The 20,242-nt window shown below is 47.0% G+C and overlaps 1 protein-coding gene and 1 pseudogene across 1 annotated transcript in view; both read left to right on the forward strand.

Annotated features, from left to right (window-relative positions):
• The window catches only part of dpp6a (dipeptidyl-peptidase 6a), a 1,248,500-nt gene that overhangs the window by 1,028,880 nt on the left and 199,378 nt on the right, over window positions 1–20,242 (forward strand). The window contains exon 8 of the mRNA XM_041184706.1: window positions 11,971–12,091. Within this exon, the coding sequence (XP_041040640.1) occupies window positions 11,971–12,091 (121 nt within the window). The remainder of the gene's footprint in view (window positions 1–11,970; window positions 12,092–20,242) is intronic.
• LOC121276376 lies at window positions 16,290–16,669 on the forward strand (annotated as a pseudogene).

A 20,242-nucleotide genomic window follows, 5' to 3' on the forward strand; every position in this document is an offset into this window, starting at 1 on the left:
CTGGATGAGAGCCCTTACCAAGACAGGGTTGCCTGCAGCTTGCATCATTGACACCTTAGTGGATCTGTGAACAAATTGAAGTGATACATTAAGTGAACATGTCCCTTACAGGCTTCCCCCCATCTCAAAGCCAGCAGACCAATGCTAAGCCCTTCACCTGGCTTCCATCTAGACATGAAATCCCCATCCCACCCAAAGGTCATCCTGGCGGACCAGAGATGGGTGTTCCTCCTATTTATGCATGATTGCATATGGGGACATTGCTCTTTGACTAGGGTGATGAGAGCCATGTGCAGGAAGTTTCAAGCAGGCACTTTTCTGCTTGTCTTCGCTACCCTCGAACTCTAGAGAGACCATTGCCTTGGCAACATAGAAAGACTAGCCACATGATTCCTTGTCAGCCACAGCCTTTCACGTGGGAGGGTAGAGATTTGGAGCTAAAAACTGGCTGTCCTCCACCAGCCATGCCCCTTCAAGTCATCCACCTCCCTCCATCCCTGCATCTGACTGCAGCCGATGGCCAATAGCAGCTCCACACCTTGCTGGGATCTCAATGTTATGAGACGTGTGAGTCAGGAACAAACCTGCTGCAATGTGGGCTTCAGCATAGAGAGGAAAACACAACCGAGCATCTTTGACACCCAGTTGCCTCAGAGTTATTAATGTGTCCCTTGTGCTGACCTTGATCTCCATCCACCTGAAAAGACCTTCCTCCCACTTCGAGGGATCTCACTGACTGACCAGCTGTGTGGTCAAGGTCAGTTTGGAAAAATGGTGTGCGTCACCATTCACACTTGCTCCACCACTTTCTGCCCTCCTCCTGTTACCGACCAACCTCCCCACATCATCCTTGACACACCCAATATCACCATTCCTTTCTCCCCCTTGGACCTCCTCCCGTTACCGTGGACCCTATCACAATCCGCCTCCACATGCCTTTCCTCCCCTCAGGGCTGACACCTGTTCCCATCCCCATGCCCACTCTGACCCTGCCCCCTCCTGTTATCCGAACCACCCTGCCTTGTCCCCCTCTGTAACCCACCCGATGAGACCTTCACCTACCAGATTCTCAGCCTGGACCATCCACCCTAGCACATCCCACTCCTCCCTCTGACTGTGACTGTTCCCTCTTACCACCAGTGCCCTGAGTACTCCCCCCAGGACCTCACTGACCCCGCCCTCAAAGATCCCCTTTCCCTGGACCTTCCCTTCTCTTTTCCAGACACTTCTCTGGACATTTCCCCCACTTTCCCAGACATTCTCCCCCTCCCCTAGACTCTCTCCCCACCCTTCTACCCTATGTCTGCCTCCCCTGCCCAGCCTTCGCTCCATGCTTCCACCCTATACCACCCTGCCTTCTAGCCTTTGCCTGCCTCCCTTGCCCAGCCCTGGAGCAGCGTGTGTTGATGGCATTCGAGTGAAGTTATGCAAGGTCCCCAAGGAGGAGAATGCAACATATGTGGACCTCAAAGTCATGGAAGAGGTAAAGCTCACCACTTGTACGTCACTTCTATATGGTCATAAAGCTAAAAGCTCTAATTTCTCGCTGGTGAGGAACTTAATTTGGAGGGTGAACTTAATTCTGATGAGGTGGCCTTTTAATGAGCATGCGTAAGATGCTAATACATGCAAATGGGGTTCCCAACATCGAGAAGTTGGACCCATCTTTAACCCACCTTGAAACAGAACAGAATGCCAACAATCTATCACACCGTTGGAAAACAGATTTTTTTTCCTCTTGTCATGTTAAGTGCCCCCACATGCCACGAATCTTGCTGCTACTGGGAGCAGAAAATTCTGCCCGTGGTCTTATCAAAACCCTGTATAATTGTAGCAAGACTTCTTTATTCCTATACTCCAATCCCCTTGCCATAAAGGCCAAATGCCATTTGCCTTCCTAGTTATCCCTACCACTGAAAGTGGGTGGAAGTAATGTTTTCCCCATTTGTTCGTCTGTCTGTAAACAATGTATCTTAAAAACTAATTGACAGATTTCAGCAGGGTATAATCCAAGGAAAAACTGATTAGTTTTTGGTGAAGCTTTGGATCATGATGCAGATCTTGGAAATTTTAAAGGATCCATTAGCTTTGGGAAATAGGGCGAATTTACTTCTTTAAAAATAAATAACGTTTTTTTAAATGCAGGTTTTTAATTTAGAATGTTGTTGTTTTAGAATGTTGTGGATTGGCTGAGCTGCTCTGGTGGAGTTTGCCACAGCTGTTGAAATGTGAGCAGAGTTTTCAGAGTAAGTTGTTGTATGTTGATTAGCCTGAAGACTCCTTAGTGATATAGAAGCTCTTAATGAAATACTTCTTTCTTCAGCTCTGTAGTTAGAGAATCAACTAGACAGGGAAAAGGCTCAAGGAAGAGCTGTTTAATTTTAATAAAGTTAAGGTAACACAGCATGATGAAGGTATATGATCAACTGAGTGCCCTCTTGTTGCTTGCTGTACCTATAAGCTCACTTTCTATGCTTCAAGTATTACCACACCCAAGCCTTTACGAGCATCAACATTTACCAGTTTCTTGCCTTTTAAAAATATTCTGCATTTATATTCTTACGGCAAAAATGAATAACCTCTCATTTGCCTTCATTACACTCCATCTGCCACCTTGTTGCCCACTTACTTAGCATGTCTCGATCTCTTTGCAGCTTCTCTGTTTCCTTAAAACAGCTTACATTTCCACCTAGCTTTGTATCATCATCAAGTGTAGTTACATTACTCTGTACCTCCTTGTTTAAGTAATTACCATGGATTGTAAATAGCCGTGGCCTGAGCACAGATTATTGCGGCACTCCACTTGTCTTGGCCTGCCAACTTGAAAATGCCCTATTTATGCCTACTCCTTGCAGCATCTATCCATGCTAATATATGACCCCCAACTCCATGAGCCCTTATCTTGCTTATTAACCTTTTATGTGGCACCTTATCTAATGCCTTTTGGAAATCCAAGTTTACTACATCTACTGGTTCCCCTTTATCTACCCTACTAGTTACATCCTCAGAAAACTCCAATAAATTTGTCAAATGTGATTTCATTTTCCTTAAACCATGTTGACTTTGTCTAGTCATACACTTTCCCATAGACTGATGGCAGGTATGTAATTCCAAAGGTATTAAGGGCTATGGAAAAGGCAGGTACAGTAAAGTCCTACCGTCCGTGGGGGTTATGTTCCCATAAAACCTTGCAAACAGCGAAATTGCGGAAAACGAACACACTTTACAATGGGAGTCAATTATATAGGTTCCAGCCATCCTAAAATTTTCCATTTATGAAGGATCAAAGGCAATAAAAACTATGGGCAGAGTCGTCCCAGATTTGCACTAAGTGCGGTAGCCAACGGTTTTACCCGCTGGCTGCAATGGCAGCTTTTCACATCGTATCATCCCAATCCAACCCCATTCATCATGCATTTCCGGGAAACATGCCGTTTCGATGGCAGGCAGGCTCCGATTCGCCCACCACACCATCACCTTGCCGCTTCATCGTGCTGAGCGACACATTTAAAGTGTAGCCTCGCACGCACCTCTCAGTGCTTTCAGACAAGGAATGCTGCCCAGAAGAAATGGCCCTGAAAGGCAAGAAGCTGCAGCCCCTAGGGTTAATGACGTATCCCGTGAGCAACTTTTGGACACAGTGCAGGTCCTCTGTGATGTCCTCTACCCCGGCTCTGGCTGCAGAAGGCATAGCAACATCACTAATCCAGCATGGGAGGCAGTGGTAGTGGTGATGAGTGCCAATGCTGCACTGGAGGTTGGCCATCCAATGCAGATAGAGGATGAATGATATCATCCGTGCAGCCAGGGTAAGGCAACCATCTCATCACTCTAAACTCACACACTCAAGCCCATCACACATTCACTAGCATCTCACTCACTGCCAGCTCAAGGGGCAACAACGCTCACTCTCTCACATACACCCTTACATCCCCATCTGACCTCATCTCCTATGGAGATTGCCTTCTCAGTCTTCACCATCTTGAGGCCACTTGCAGAGATCAACTTGTGCCCCCACACACAATCCCTGGGATATCCTCCTTCCCTAGTACAGCAGCCTCTTCCCTTGCCTGAGGCCACTTCTTCCCCTTCCCCAAGCAAGCCCCAGCCCTGCAGCCGTTGAAAAGCCACCCACGCCTTGTGGCTGATCTGGTGGGTAGGGACCTGCCTGTGAGCCCCCCTAAAAGTGATCTGGTGCTGTCTGTGGAGCCTGGCGCTGATGACTGCAAGTGCTGACCGAAGCAAGGTAGGTAAACAGACCTTGAAGTCCCGAGCGAAGTGCAGCTTGCCAGGTGCACGTTGCTTATGTGCAGTTGTGAAACTCGTCAGAAACATGCCCAGGTGATCCAGTGTTTTTTTAAATTCATTCATGGGATGTGGGCATTGCTGACCAAGCCAGCATTTATTGTCCATCCCTAATTGCCCCTGTTCAGAGGGCAGTTAAGAATCAACCACATTGCTGTGGGTCTGGAGTCACATGTAGGCCAGAGCAGGTAAGGACGGCAGATTTCCTTCCCTAAACGACATTAGTGAACCAGATGGGTTTTTACAACAATCAGCAATGGTTTCATGGTCACCAATTAGACTTTTAATTCCAGATTTTTTACTGAATTTGAATTTCACCATCTGCTGTGACAGGATTCAAACCCAGGTCCCCAGAGCATTACCCTGGGTCTCTGGATTTTTAGTCCAGTGACAATACCACTACGCCATCGCCCGTCCTGAGGGAGGATGATTCTGGCGAGCTGGAGGTATAATGACATGCAGATGTGTCACAATGAAGTTCCTGCCGTCCGTCAGCGGGAAACGCAGCCCGCCATTGACGGGCTGAGCGGACGATTGCAAACTGGTTTCACAACGTTGTGAAACCGATTCTTGGCCTTCTTGCCACATGCTGCCGAACATGCCCACCGCCAACCGGGTGTGGAAAATTCTGCCCGATGTTTTTAATAAATTTAAAGTGAAATTTACTGGAGAAGTGGTTTAATAAGGCTGGAAAGATGTAAAATGTTTCACACTTACAGTACTTTTCTTGAGAGGGCAGGCAGGCTGCGATCAGGAATTAAATTGCAGCAACAAGAAACACCCACATGCAAACAGCGGCAGACGATACACGCGCAGTGAACACGTGCTATGGTTGGAGATACATCACGGACAACTTTTTTTAAACATCAATTAGCCAGTTTGTCTTTTTTTCGGCAATTTCTGAAGATGGCTTCTATTGTTTTATTTTTAAATCTGTGGATAAGTGAATATTTGGGCCCACAGTGGGTGAACTGAAGGACAAAGACCTGAGTGGATAAGCAAATTTGCGACAGAGGAAGTCACGAACGGCGGTACTTTACTGTATAAGGAATTAGGTTGCAGATCAGTAATAATCTCATTGCATAGTGGAACAGCCTGGAGGGGCTAAATAACCTGCTCCTCTTCCAATGTTCCTATGAAGTTTGTGTTTTGAATGAATTTGAAGCATTTTGTGAATGTAGAACATCTGATTTATATGGGATGTTCTACAGAGACCTCGAGTACAAGCATGAGGAACCAGGCAACACTCTTGTTTATATTTTTAGGATCATCATAAACACAAGGGTTATATCAGAGAATTGCCCTGCCTCTCGATATTAAAAAGATTTAATTCAATGTTTGTGATAAGGCAGATGCTTGACAGCTTTGCACAAGATGATATCAATTATTATCTCAAAGGACAAGGGCAGCAGATAGATGGGAACACTACCACCTGGAAGTTCCCCTCCAAGCCACTCACCATCCTGTCTTGGAAATATATCACTGTTCCTTCACTGTCGCTGGGTCAAAATCCTGGAACTCTTTCCCTAACAGCACTGTGGGTGTACCTACACCACATGGACTGCAGCTGTTCAAGAAGGCAGCTCACCACCACCCTCTCAAGGGCACCTAGGGATGCGCAATAAATGCTGGCCCAGCCAGCGAAGCCTATGTCCTGTGAATTAATTAAAAAAAATTCAGTGAGCATTCACTGATCTAATGATAGTATGGTTTCAAAATGGTTGCCAAGGTTCAGTTAGTAAGATAAAAGCAAAATACTGTGGATGCTGGAACTCCGAAATAAAAACAGAAAATGCTGGTAAAGCTCAGCAGGTCTGGCAACTTCTGTGGAGAAAGAAATAGAGTTAACATTTCACAGAAATACAGAATCACAGATGGCCCAGAAGGAGGCCATTCTGTCCATCGTGTCTGCACTGGCTCTCCAAATGAGCATTATGACCTAGTGCCATTGCCCTGTCTTTTCCCCGTACACCTGCACATTGTTTCTGTTCAAATAATCATTTAACACCCTCCTGAATGCCTCAATTGAACCTGCCTCCACCACACTTCCAGGCAGTGCATTCTAGACCCGAACCACTTGCTGTGTGTAAAAGCTTTTTCTCACGTCACATTTGTTTCTTTTGCAAATCACTTTAAAATCTTGTTCTTGATCCTTTTACAAGCAGGAACAGCTACTCCTTATCTATTCTGTCCAGCCCCTCATAGTTTTGAACATCTCTATCAAATCTCCTCTCAGCTTTGAGTCCATGTGATGCTTCTTCAGAGCTAAAGAGACTTGCTGATGATATTAAGCCAAGCCATCTTAACAGATATTGACAGGATTAAGAGCAAATGGGAAAGAATAAAATGAAACTAACTCTCTTTAGCTCCGAAGGAGTGTCATATGGACTCGAAACGTTAATTCTGTTTCTCTCTTCACAGATGCTGCCAGACCTGTCCAGTTATTAACACTCTTGCCTCTGAGTCCAAAGGATATGTGTTCAAATCCTTTGCACAGATTTGAGCGCATCATTTAGGCTGACACTCCCCAGTGCAATACTGAGGCAGTGCTGCAGTGTTGGGGGTGCCATTTTCTGGACGAGACGTTGAACCTCTGTATTTCCTCTCAGATGGGCATAAAAGATTACAAGCAAGATCTCAAAGATTGTCAAAGAAAAGGAGTCTTCCAGGTGGCCAGGCCAATATTTATCCCTCAACAAACACCAAAAAGCAGATTATTTGGTCATTTATCTCATTGCAATTTGTGGGACTTTGCTGTGTGCAAATTGGCTGCCGCAGGTCCTACACTGGTAAACTTAAAAAGTCCTGCATAGGCTGTAACATGCAAGTTCTTTCTCCCTTAGATTAAGCTTCAAACCTACAGTGATTCTTTGCTAACATTATTTCTGGATATTTAGTGAGCATTTCACAAAATTTAACACACCAGGTTTTTAGATAGGATAAAGGCTGTGGGAATTCATCGCAAGTTAGCTGGCTGGGTAGAAAATTGACTGAAACCGAGCAGGGGCTTTTGTTAACCGAGTTTCGGAGAGGATTATTCAGCATCCCTGGAACAGAATGAAAGAGAGAACTTTAAGTAATATTAAAATATCTGCTGATGATATCAAGCCAGGCCATCTTAACAGATATTGACAGGATTAAGAACAAATAAGAAAGAATAAAGTGAAATGAAGCCATTAAGGCCAGTCCTATTGCTGACTGCAAACAATCTAGTCCATCATGGACTCTACCCAATTTACGTAACCTATTGAGAGAAAATGCAGCAATATTTTTCCATGCTACATCTATCAGACATTCCATCCTGAATTATTCAACCGTACTTGGCTGTTATCCACAGATTACATTTTCATGGTCCCAGCAAAGTTATTGTATTGAATCATCTCTGTATGTACTTATCTTGATGACCTTCAATCCCGCACCTAACCAGATATTCACGAATAAGGCCATAAGAGCATTATGGACAGGAACAGAGCCGGAAATCCAACAAGCATGTTTCTCCAGCTGTTTTTTATGGTGTGACTGACTTCTCTACTCCCTGTTTTAGTGATCTCCTCTGAGATCTCTGTGCTCCTTCAATTATGGCCTCCCCAATTTTAATCACTCCATTGTGCCTTGAGCTGCCTAGGCCCCCAAAAACCTTCAATTCATTCTCAGGATATTCTCAGCAAGGTACCTTGGGAAGCTTCATTACATTAAAGGTCCTATATAAATGTAAGTTGTTGTTGTTAATGGTTGCCCAGGTTTAGTTAGCCTTGGGAAGGTGATGCTTAGTCATTTTCTTGAACCACTGCAGTCCATGTATTCCCATTATGCTGTTAGGCTGTGAATTCCAGGATTTTGACTCGGCATCCTTGAAGAAACGGCGGATTCACGTCCAAGTTGGGATGATGTGTGACTCAAAAGGGAATTTGGAGGTGATGGTGTTCCCATGCGCCTGCGGCCCTTGTCCTTATAGGCAGCGGAGGTTTCGGAAAGGCTGCTGAAGGTGCGTTGGTAAGGAGTCCCCTTTCCAGAGGGATTCTCATGCTAAATTGAAACGATGATATTATGAGAAGCCTTAGTGAACTATGACACATGCTGCTATGTACAACCTTCTCTGTTTACAGAAGGTGAACCAAAATGGCACGCGCCTGAGATTAGCAACAGGTTCGGGCCAATAATTGGTTTACTTGGATAAAATACATGAATGAACTGCATACAGATTTGACAGTGAAAGCAAACTAATTCCTTAGGTTAAAAGCACAAGTTACCATCTCTCCAAACATGGGGCAGGATTTTACCTTCACGGGCCGATCGGGAGTAAAATAGATCATGGTGACATCGGGCAAGCGTCCTGACGTCATCGCGCACTTGCGCGATATTTCAGTTGGCAGGCACGTCCGAGAGTCAGCAGCGCGCCCGCCGACAATTAAGCCAATTGATCAATTAATTCAGCAGTATTTTCGCTGCCCGTCCAATCTTAAGGTTGGCAGGCGGGCAAATCAGCCAAGCAGCCTTTGGATTTTTCAGGAAGCCTCATCCACAGGCAGGATGAAGTTTCCAAGAGTAATTGTTTAAAAATTTAAACCTTATTTTCAACATGTCCCTGTTCAGGTGACTGAGTCACATGTTTCTCTCACTTTTAACATCTTTATTTTTGACTGGAAAATTCTTCAGCTCCCTGAGGCGGCTCTGTGCCCTCAGGGAGCTGTCAGTGCGCGCTCCCCTGCGCATGCACAGACTTTAGCGCTCGCGCTCCACCCGCGTGTTTCTCAGCGCGTGTTTCACGCTAGCCGGCCGTTAATTGGCCAGCCAGCCTGAAATCGCGGCCGGGGCCCGATCGCGGTCGATGGGCCGTTTCCCGGCTGCTCCCAGGCCCTCCCGACGAACAGAAAATCCTGGCCACGGACTTAGCTTCCCCATCTTACCCCATTGAAGCTAACCTGGTCCAGGTTTTTGAAACACTAGATAGCTTTTTGCTGCTGAAAAATCGCAGCCCATTCTTTCGAAGTACTTCATTCGTTGCCTGGAGACATAGCTCAGTGTCATTTGAAAACCTGATCGTCTTAACTATTATGAACAGTTTAGGATCCGGACAGACTCCCACCGGTAAAACTTTGCTCCAATTTATCATGGATCTCCTGCATCTGTTGTCAAGCTGGTTAATTTACTGATACGTCAGTTCAAAGTGATTTAGACACATTGAATAGTCCAAAGAATGACAGATAGAATTGAAAGCAGACTTGCGTGCCCAAACTTGGGGAAGTTGTTCACTGTAAATGGTGAAAAAGAGAGTTGTTTGAGTTTAATTCTTGACTATTGGCTGAAAGTTTACGTCAATATGAACCTGCTGTAAGCTTCTAATTTCATTTTGGAATTGACAAAAAAAGCTTAGGGTAGATTTTCAGGCCTCTTCCCCAGTGGACAGGAGGCATTAGCACCCTTAAAATGGTGGACCACCATGTTTCCTTTATTTCTGTGGATGTTGCAATCTTACCCCCCACCACACCACCCCCCTCCCCCCGATTCCCCGCCTGACTGCTGCCCAGGTGTTCAAAATCGTGAAGAGTTTTGATAGGTAACGACATCTGTTTCAAATGGCAGAAGGATCAGGAATCAGAGGACACGGACTTAAGGTGATTGGCAAAAGGACCAGAGTTGTGGTCACAACATTGTTACAGCACAGAAGGAGGCCATTCGGCCCGTGGCTGTGTGTGCTGACTTTCTGTAGGAACAATTTACCTAGGGCCATTCCCTGGGGAACTCCACTACAAACCTTTCTCCAGCCTGAAAAACATCCATTAACCACTACTCTCTGTTTCCTGTCACTCGACTAATTTCATATCTATTTGCTCCTGTCCCTTTTATCCCATGAACTATAATTTTGCCCACAAGTCTGTTGTGTAGCACTTATCAAATGCCTTTTGGAAGTCCATGTACACCACATCAACAGCATTATTCTCTTCAACGCTCTATTACCTCATCAAAAAATCTAGTATGTTAGTTTAACATGATTTGCCCTTAATAAATACCTGCTGGCTTTCCTTAATTAATCCGCATTTGCCCAAGTGACTATTGATTTTGCCCTGAATTATTGCTTCTAGAAGCTTCCCAACATCTGATGAGGAACAATTTCTAATACAGCTAGTTGTTATGATCTGGAATGCAGCGTCTAAAAGGGTGGTAGAAGGAAATCCAATAGTAGGGGATTGGATAATTACTGGAAGGGGGAAATTGATTGGGCTCTGGGGCAGGAGCAGCCGATTAGAACTGATTGGATAACTCTTTCAAAGGGCCAACAGAGATACCAGGGGCTGAATGGCCACCTTGCATGTTGTATCAGTCATTAATTCAAATGTTGTGTGGCTAGGAGATGCAGACGTTCCTCTCTGGGCTGCATGGGAGCAGTGACAGCCCTGTAGCACCAAATCCATCACCAACCCACAACCCCATGGAACTAGTCACCCTCCATCTTGGGCGCCCGCTAGGCTGTAGGATATTGCAAAGGCCTGGGGCCGATGAGATGCTCCGGGGAGCTCAATTTCCGTCCGTGCCCCTCTCAGGATGTTGAGACCTGACCATCAAAATGGCTCAGGCCTACCGTCAGCAATACCAGGCTGTTGCTGCTCTGATAGTTAGCTGCCTGATAATTAAAATCTAGACCTTCTCCCCACAGCACCCCCACGCACCCACCCCTGCCCACCCCTCCCCCCATCCCCCCACCACTGCCACCAACCACCATACCCCAGAGTTGTACTTGCAAGTCAAAACAGGTGGCAGCTCTACACCGGGCAACTCAGAAAATAAGCGATAATACTCTCATTGGCACCCCTTACACAACAACAACTTGCATTTGTAGAGTATCTTTAATGTAATAAAATGCCCCGTGATGCTGCTTGGGATTAGTATCAAACAACATTTGACACCGAGTCACATATTAGGACAGATAACCAGAAACCTGATTGAAGGTGTAGTATTTAATGAGCATCTTAAAGATGGCGTCAGAGCTTCAGGGAGGGAATTCTGGAGCTCAGGGCCCAGCCAGCTGAAGGCACGGCCGTCATTGAAGTAATTAAACCTTCGGATGTGCAAGGGACCAGAACTGGAGGAGCGTAGAGCTCTTGAAAAGTTGCAGGGCTGGAGGAGGTGAGAGAGGTAGGGATGGATGAGGATATAGAGGGTTTTGAAACAAAGATGAGAGTTTTATAAATGAGGTATTGCCGGACCAGGAACCAATGTAGGTCAGCAAGCAGATGGTTGAATGGGAATTGGTGTGAGTTAGGATATGGGGCAGCAGAGTTTTGGGTGAGCTCAGGTTTATCTGTCATGTGGAAGATGGGAGGCCAGCCAGGAGAATTACAATTGCCAAAGTTGCCCACAGGCAAGTGCTTACTCAAAGACCACACAAAATGGGGAGGTGTTTCATTGACTGAATTGGAGCTTTGAGTGTGTATCTTGTGTGGACTCCTGATTATTTATTGTTAATGGTGGTAATGATTTGACTTATCAAACCTCACACTTTCAAAATTTTCCCACATGAACTTTCCATTTCAGTTCTACATGAACCCTACCCTCTCCCTTTGACAAGTGCATTCTGAGATATCTGCTTGTTCCTACCTGTAGTTGTAATTGACTCTCATTTTAATCCTGCAGCCCTAATGCATCATTTTATTCCTTGTTGACCAGATTTTCATTTTTGAGAACAACATCTTCTATCAGCGGGATGTTTATAGCCGTGCTATACGTCTGGTAGCTACTGGGAAGGAGGGGGTCATTTTCAATGGCCTGAGCGACTGGCTGTATGAAGGTAAGGTACACGTGGTCATTTAATGCTCTGCGAGTATTTTCTGGTTGGTATTCCACTGTGTTACCAGTGCTTTAACATCTCCTGAAGAATTGACTGGACGCAATGTTTGTGTTGGAGCTGCTGGACTGTGATAATTCACATTGCAACATCTCAGATCAAAGTGAATTGCTGAGTTGTTGTGCCTCTGTTTTGTGCATTCAAGCGGAAGTCTGTGGATGGTTTATTCAATGTAATCTACAATTCTTTATTGATCTGTTAGTTATATCTCGATTCCATAGCCCCTGAAATAATAGGCAAGACACAATAATAAATTCGGACCTTGATTTTATTGCCTGCTTGGTGAAGCTGTCGGACTTTATAAATAGCCACAAATCAAGTTCACTCGAAGTGGCACTGACATGGCCAGCCCCTTTCTTGCTGTGGTTCAGTTGGTAGCACTTTTGAATCAGAAGATTGTGGGTTCAAATCCCAGTCCAGAGATTAATACATAGAATATATTGCCACTTCAGTACATTATTGAGGGACTGCTGCACGGTTGGAGGTGCTGTCTTTTGAATGAAATATTAAACCAAGGCCCCATCTGCTTTCTCATATGGAGGTAAAAGACCTCATGGCACTAATTGATGAAGAGCTAAGGAATTCTGTTTGGGTGTCCTGGCCAAATTTATCGCTCAAAAATCACAACGAGATTGAGGGATGTACATTGGCTAGGTTGTATTGGTAAAAGTGCCATGATTCCTCAAAAGCTCATACCTTCAGTGTAGCTCTTTTCAGGGTACATTTGGTATTTTTGCTTAACACCACAAAATAAAAGGGAACAACATAATCACACATTTGGTATTTAACACAGGCTTGTGTCAAAGTTATGAGCTCCCTTCATGTTGAGGTCAAGCCAGCGTAAAGAGTATTGCCGGATAAAGACGGGACCAGCTAGCTTTTAGCTGATCTTATTTCGGCCAAGGTTGATTCCTAATTAAGATGGAAAAATCTCAGTTTCAGTCTCCCAGACCTTTCTGGACGGCATGCCCCTTACCAGCTGGGGAATAAACTGTGAGTACAATATGACCAAGCTGCCTTCAGTAGGTGGCAGACACCACATGGTGAGCCTGAACAGAGATCAGCTTGTACTTTCATTGGCAGGATGGCAAGAAAAAGCGGCAAAGTGGCATTTAGCACTGTGAACGAGAAAAGACAGAACTTTATTCCAGTTGTGTCATTCATGAGTCAAGATCCTGCCACGTAACTGGAGAGAGTAGCAGTTGCACTAAACCGCTGACCTGCGATAATGCAAACCGAAACCTTTCAGACCAAACGCAATGTTATAACCACATTGTTTATTCAAGCAAAGGGCTGTTTGAAGTAGAATTTAATGCAACCTGCAAGGTTACATCAATCTTGCTTCCAACAGAAATAAAAGCAAATACAATTGATTAAAGTATCTCATTTTGTGGGAATTGTCCACTTCCTGTTGATTACAGTGTCTGAATCCACTACAGTGGTATGACAAAAAAAACCCTCAACACTGGTTTTACTAAAGTCTTCCTCAAATGTATTCTGTCAGTCTATCTCTGTGTAAGGATAACCCGTGTTCTTTTAACATTTACAAATACTGCAGCACTGTGAATGCAGACAGAAATTATTCAATATGTTTGATTTTGTTTGCTGATGCATCCTCCGCATGAATCCCGATGTTATGTCTGAATAGCCACTTAAATTGCTGTGGTAATACCTGGCTGCTTTTATTTCAAGACTCTTTGAGAGTATTTCATCGAAGACTAACAAAAACCATACAAGAGAGACCCAGGAGCATAACTGCGACAACGGGTGGAATTTTCCCATCCTGTCCACGGCCGGTTTCATGGTGGGTGGGAGTGGGGAATCTAGCGGGAGCCAAAAAAATCGGCAACTTGCCAGCGTAAAAATAGTTTTCAGTTTTCCCAATGGCGGGTTAAGGTCTGGTAACCCATGGAGTAGTGGCGTGAACCCCATTTGCATTCATCACCATCTTATGAAAGCTCATTAGATTAGCTTCTGGCCGGAATCATGTGCCGCCTTCCAATCTTGTCAGCGACAAACCACCTTGGTGTGAATCGCGTGTGAGGGAGAGTAGCTTGTACCGGTCAGACCTCACTTCGCTCGCAACTTCGAGGTGAGTGCAACAAGTCTGCCGTGGCGCTGTGCCGGTCTCGTCGCGGTGCCAGTGGAACGTCACACTGCTGGGGGTGCAGGGCGGGTCTGCTCTGCTCCTGCAGTCACAAGGATGCCATTGTGGAGCGGTACTCAGGTTGAGCTCAGCATTCAGACAGAGACCAGTATTGCAACCCGGATGGCTGTAGAGTTGGTCCGCTTCAGGCGGGCTGAGGGACACGACTATGCAGCGGAATTCAGACAGGGCTGAACATTCAGAGACCAGCATTTCAACCCGGGGTTGGGGCAGAGGGGAAGAATCACAAACACAGGGGGAGCAAAAGGGCAGGAAGGCTTTGCAAAGGGCGGGTGAAGGGAAGGGGGAACAACGGAGGCAGAGAGTCTTTGCAAGGAGGGGAATGATGGCAGGCAGGGGGAGACTGAGGGGTGGGAAAACTGGAGCAGGACAAGAGAAACTGGAACAATGATAAACAAGGTGGGGGGTGGGGGGGTGGTGGTGGGGTGGTGAATGGGATACCACATGAATGAATGGGAATGGATTTATGCAGACCTGGAATAGGAGAGTGGGGGTGCTGTGTTAGTGTGACACAAGAGGGATGGGTTGCTCAGAGACTCATAAGTTAGAAAGGGAGAAAATGCTGTCTTCAGTCATGAGGGCAAAGGAGAACTCATTGGAAGTCAAAGTCCTAGGTCTGGGGCTAGCAGGTCAGAGTCAGAGAGTACAGACACTCCTTGGGCTTACAGTCTGGAGTCAGAGAGTAGAGACAGTTCTGGGACTCTGTGGACCTCACAGTCAAGAGTAAGAGAGTTGAGACAGTAGTGGGGTGTATCGGGCCATACTGCAGGGCTATTCATGGTGCCCATGTTGTACTCCCGTTCCAGGGAGAGGCAAGGGCTGTGTGCTATATTTGAATAATACACAGATTGGGTTTGCTGTCTCTGTACTGGGCTGCAGATGGGATGCTAATTGTTATGGGAGACATCTGCAGCCTGTATGTGGGGAAAACATAATAAAGGGAGGGGGGGTAGGTGAAGCTTTCCTGTGGGTGGGGGGGGGTGGTGTTCTCCTCCAAAGGTGACCATGCATACATCCTCTAGATGGGGACGGTAGAGGTCCACACGGGGCATGGGCAAGCCAGTGGTAATGGGCTCAAGAGGGAGGGTAGGAATGTCAACAACAACAATGGGATCCAATATTACTGTGGGAGGTTGGAGAATAACAGGAGGGAGCTCTACCTTCACATGGGTGAGTTTCCAGGTGGATTCCTGGGATGTGGACAGCGAGAGGGGGAAGATCGAAGCTGGTCTCGAAGTAATAGTGGAGAACCACCATCTTACACTATTGAAGTTATGCCGCAGTTATAAATCGAAAACACAAGCGAATCTGCACGGGAGGGGTCAGAGGCAGTGTGGGAGGAACACACTGCTAGACTAAAGTGCCTTTCTGGGCATCCTCTAACTTGTTGGTGCCACAAGAGTAAACTGGAGTCTGAGCTGAGAGAAAGGAGGAGAACCTCCTTGAGAAGGTAACCGTTAGAACCCATGTCTTTTTCAGCACAGTAACAGGGAAATGTTGGTGTCTGTGGCTTAAGATCACAGTCACTGCATTTCAATCTTAACACACAGGAATGTGAAATTTGGGAATGCAGGCAACCATTAAGGAGGCACAGGTGTAGCATATATGGCATCCCATCAATGGTGAATTGTCATGTGCTTTCCAGGTTTAGCATTCATAATGGGCCAAAGGGCATTCAGTCATGAATCATCAGCAACTTATTGTTAATTAGCATGCCACATCTGAGATTGGAGCACTGAGTTAGGCCAAGCCATTCAAACCTTCTCCAAACAATGTGGGTCTCAGATGTTACGTCTCAGGGATGGTGTCCTGGTCACCTGATGTGCCTGTTAGTGCCTCATATACAACACTGTATCAGTGACAAGGCTCATGGGGCTGAAATGACTATAGACCATTACAGCTGCTATTGGTTACAGACTCTGAGCTTCACTATGCTCTCCCATTAAGATTCTGCATTGCGCGTTGAGAGTGGCGATGGCTGACGAGAAAAATGCAACAGGAGCGGCCAAGAAGGGCGCGAAAAAAATCATCAAAAAGACGCCGCCTAAGAGCGGCAAGAAGAGGAAGAGGTCCAGGAAGGAGAGCTACTCCATCTACATCTACAAGGTGATGAAGCAGGTCCACCCGGACACTGGCATCTCCTCCAAGGCCATGAGCATCATGAACTCGTTCGTCAACGACATCTTCGAGCGCATCGCCGGCAAGGCTTCCCGCCTGGCCCACTACAACAAGCGCAGCACCATCAGCTCCCGGGAGTCCAGACCGCCGTGCGCCTGCTGCTGCCCGGGGAACTGGCCAAGCACGCCGTGTCGGAGGGCACCAAGGCGGTGACCAAGTACACCAGCTCCAAGTAGAAACACGGACAATGCACTGAGAAATAAGTAATGCTCTCCCATTAATCATTAGTCTATTCAATCTTTCATTTCAGAGAGCAGGATAAAATAATTATGGATCCAGAGTTCAAAGCTGCCTTTTTGAGGGTTCCAATACAATGAAGGAGGAGAAAGAGGGAGAGGCCACACTGAGCACAGCTCCAGGAGGAGGCCCCTCCTGAGGTCCAGGTTCAAGGGGAGCCACTGCAAGAACATGGGGGGGTCAGGAGGATAGATCCAGACAATGGAGGTGACTTGCCAGACTTAATATACTAAAGAAGACTCACATATTTACAGATGACTGAGAGACAATGCCACATACGTCAGTGCTTGTCCTGAAATCTGGTTGATCACATCTGCCATATTCTTCATGAAGACCTAATGCCCCATGGAGTGGGAGGCTAGCCCATTTCAGTGGCTTTAACGGTGACTGCCGCACTGCAATTTCTTTGCCTGTGGGTCATTCCAGGGAGCCACAGGGGACCTGTGCAGCATCTCACCGTCGCAACACATAGATGCCTGAAGGAGGTCACAGATGCCCTCTATAGCAAGGCACATCACTATGTGAGGTTAGCTCTTGACGAACATAGTCAGGCTGCGAGATTCACTGGCTTTGCAGATATCTCAGGTCTCCCAAGACTGCAGGGTGCAATTGAATGCACCCATGTGGCTTTAAGGGCTCCATAGCAGCAGCCCCTAATGCTTGTGAACCTTAAAGGCTTTCGTTCCATCAGTGTTCACCCGGTGTGCAATCATCGGAAGAACATGATGCATGTGTGTGTCAGGTACCCTGGGAGTTGCCATGATTCATATATCCTGAGTCACTCGAAGGTGCCGGAGATTTTCAAAGGGCCTGAACGTCTGGAGGGATGAGGGGTACCCACTGGAATGCTGGCTGGTGACACTGGTGTGTCAGCCTCAGAGTATTTCGGAGGAGAGGTACAATGCTGCTCACAGCTCCACACACTCCCTAATCGAGCAGACCATTGGCATTCTGAAGATGTGATTCAGATGTTTGGACTGCTGTTAGGCAGTGCGCTCTCGATAGGGTTTCCTGCATCATCGCTGTGTGTTACACCTTTCACAAACTGGCACTGCAAAGACCTGATCCCTTGCCAGAGAGTGAAATGGAGGAAGATGAGGGCTCCTCGGAGGATGAAGATCAGGAAGCCCAGGAACCTCAAGAGGGTGATGAGGTTCAGCTTCCATGGGACGATGCCACAGAGAAAACAAGAGGTGGGAGATGTGCCCATGCCACTTCAATTGCTAACAGGTTCTAGGAGGTGTAAAGTGAAGGCAAGGGGAGGGATGCCCACATTGAAAACTAGTTCAGCATTCACACTTGGAACTTCCAGCCTCATAATTCAGTAGGCCTTGATCACTAAGAAGGTCAGTGGTGTCCCCTGTAGGCGCTCACTCTGCAAAGTGAGATTCCATGCAACAGCAATAATGCTGCGAAAACTTACTTGAAGTAGTCGTCGCCACATTAATGAGGCCGGCAGTAAAGTGGGGACATGGCTGAGGATGTCCTCCTCCAGTCCAGGTCTAGTCCTTTGTCACCACAACTGAGGAGACACAACTGCCATAATCCCTTAAGGCTGCTGAGCTGCCCTCACACAATGGTATTTTATGAGGAAGAAGGGTTACAAGTGCTTTAATCACTCACTTCCAATGAAGATTTTAACACATCTGCCTGAGGTCACACAAGGGTGTGGAAACCATCTTCAGTGAGGTTGACATCAGATGAATGTGAATCTCATAGAGGGAGACTATCACTGAGTGGGAGAAGGGCTAAACCTTGAAGTAAGAAGATTCAAATGTACATAATCACAATGCCTTCAGGTGACCAAACCATTTATATAAACATCAAATGTATTAACAAAAGTGCAATAGTTTTACAGTGGTCGCACACCTGCGATCCAAAAGTGATTTCAATATTTCTTTACTTTCCTAACCCTACCACTACGGCTGGTTGCAGCCTCAACATCCGCAGCAGAGGTGGAGGCAGCCTGCTGGCTGCTTCGTCCTGATGCCTGTATTGATCTTGGCGGGTGTCCTCTGTTGGCCCAAGGCCTGGAGGGCTCCGGCCTGATAATGGTCTCCTGCTCAGGGGCAGATGCAGCCTCCTCAGCCTGAGCAGCTGGAGTGGATGGGGTCACAGGCAGAGGGGCCTGTGAGCGGCTACACAGCCTTTGAGTGTCCTGAGTAGAGGCCCCTGGGCCGTCCAGCTGTTGCTCATCCTCCCTGTGGGTTCCCAAGGGCCCCTCCCTGACTCCATGAGGGGAAGGGACACCTGGAGGAGGTCAAGGTGTTCGTCCCCCTCTCGCCTAGGCATAGGTGGTGCCCGCCAGTGCTTGTGGCCATGGAGTCTGGGACCAAGCGCAGATCTGGCAAAACCTGCTGGACCAAGATGTCCATGGTGGTAGGAAACCTTCCCATGGTGACCTTGAGGCACTTGCATGTTGGAGCCACAACATCAGACAGATGCGAAGGAACTCCTCCATCCTTCGCTTGAGTCTGTTGAGTGACTGCCAAATTTATGCCTGATGTTCCGCAGCTGCCTGTTGCATCACCAGAATTGAATGGGCAGCCACTCAGGAGCTTATCATCTGACTTGGACTGAGCAGGTGACTGGTCTTCAGCAGCCCTCTGAGTGTCAGAGACCTGGGCTATTCCTGCCTCAGGCCGCTGCGGGGATGTGTCAGTGAGATGTTCTTCAGTGGGCGAGCACAAGCTTAATCTGGAACTACACCCTGCCAGGGTGTGTGTCTCTGTGCTGGTGGAGGGTGCGGGTGAGCTGAGGTGGTTCTCCTTCAGCTTCCTCATCCGATGTGGTCTAGGTGCTGGGACTTACGTAGCCAGCTTTATGGGCCTCGATCTGCTGGCCGAGAAAGGGAAGAGAGTGAGTGTTCGTTCATGAGCATGCGGATTACAAGATTGCATTTCACTCACTGTGATTGTCGGGATGTGATGAACTGATGGGAGTGTGATCCGTACTATGTTGCTGAGGAAATCCCCACAGCCACGAACACTATCCTCCCCAGCGACCTCGGTGGCATCCTCCTCAAATTCTGTGAGGGCAATTATGCCAGTCATCCCACCCCCAGGCCTGAGATCTTTCCCACCTGTTCTGGGTAGCTTGCCCTAGATGAAGACAAAAGAAAGGAATGTGATGAGAAGAGATGGAGCAGAGGTTGGGTGAGATGCTTGCCCCCTGTCTGTGGTGAGCTGAGTCCAGAAGGGGCTGAGGATGGAGTGTGAGCAGCATGATAGATGAGATGGTGGTGATGTGGAAGTTTGCTTGAGTCAATCAGTGGTGATACATGTGCCTGGCTAATGGTTATGTGAGGTCCCTGAAGAGGGTAACCCTTTGATTACATGATGCCATGATGAGAGTTTGATATTGCAGGGAGCTGAAGGATGACTTACCCTGGTGGAGCAGATGAGATCATTCATCCTTTCCTGCACTGGGTGGGGTTTCTGGGTGCGGTGGTCAGCATTGCTGACCTCCTCTGTGATGGCCTGCCAACCAGCGTGGTGAGGCTGGTATGCTTT

The sequence above is a fragment of the Carcharodon carcharias genome, chromosome 3 (assembly GCF_017639515.1).
Source record: "Carcharodon carcharias isolate sCarCar2 chromosome 3, sCarCar2.pri, whole genome shotgun sequence".
NCBI classification, from domain to species: domain Eukaryota; kingdom Metazoa; phylum Chordata; class Chondrichthyes; order Lamniformes; family Lamnidae; genus Carcharodon; species Carcharodon carcharias.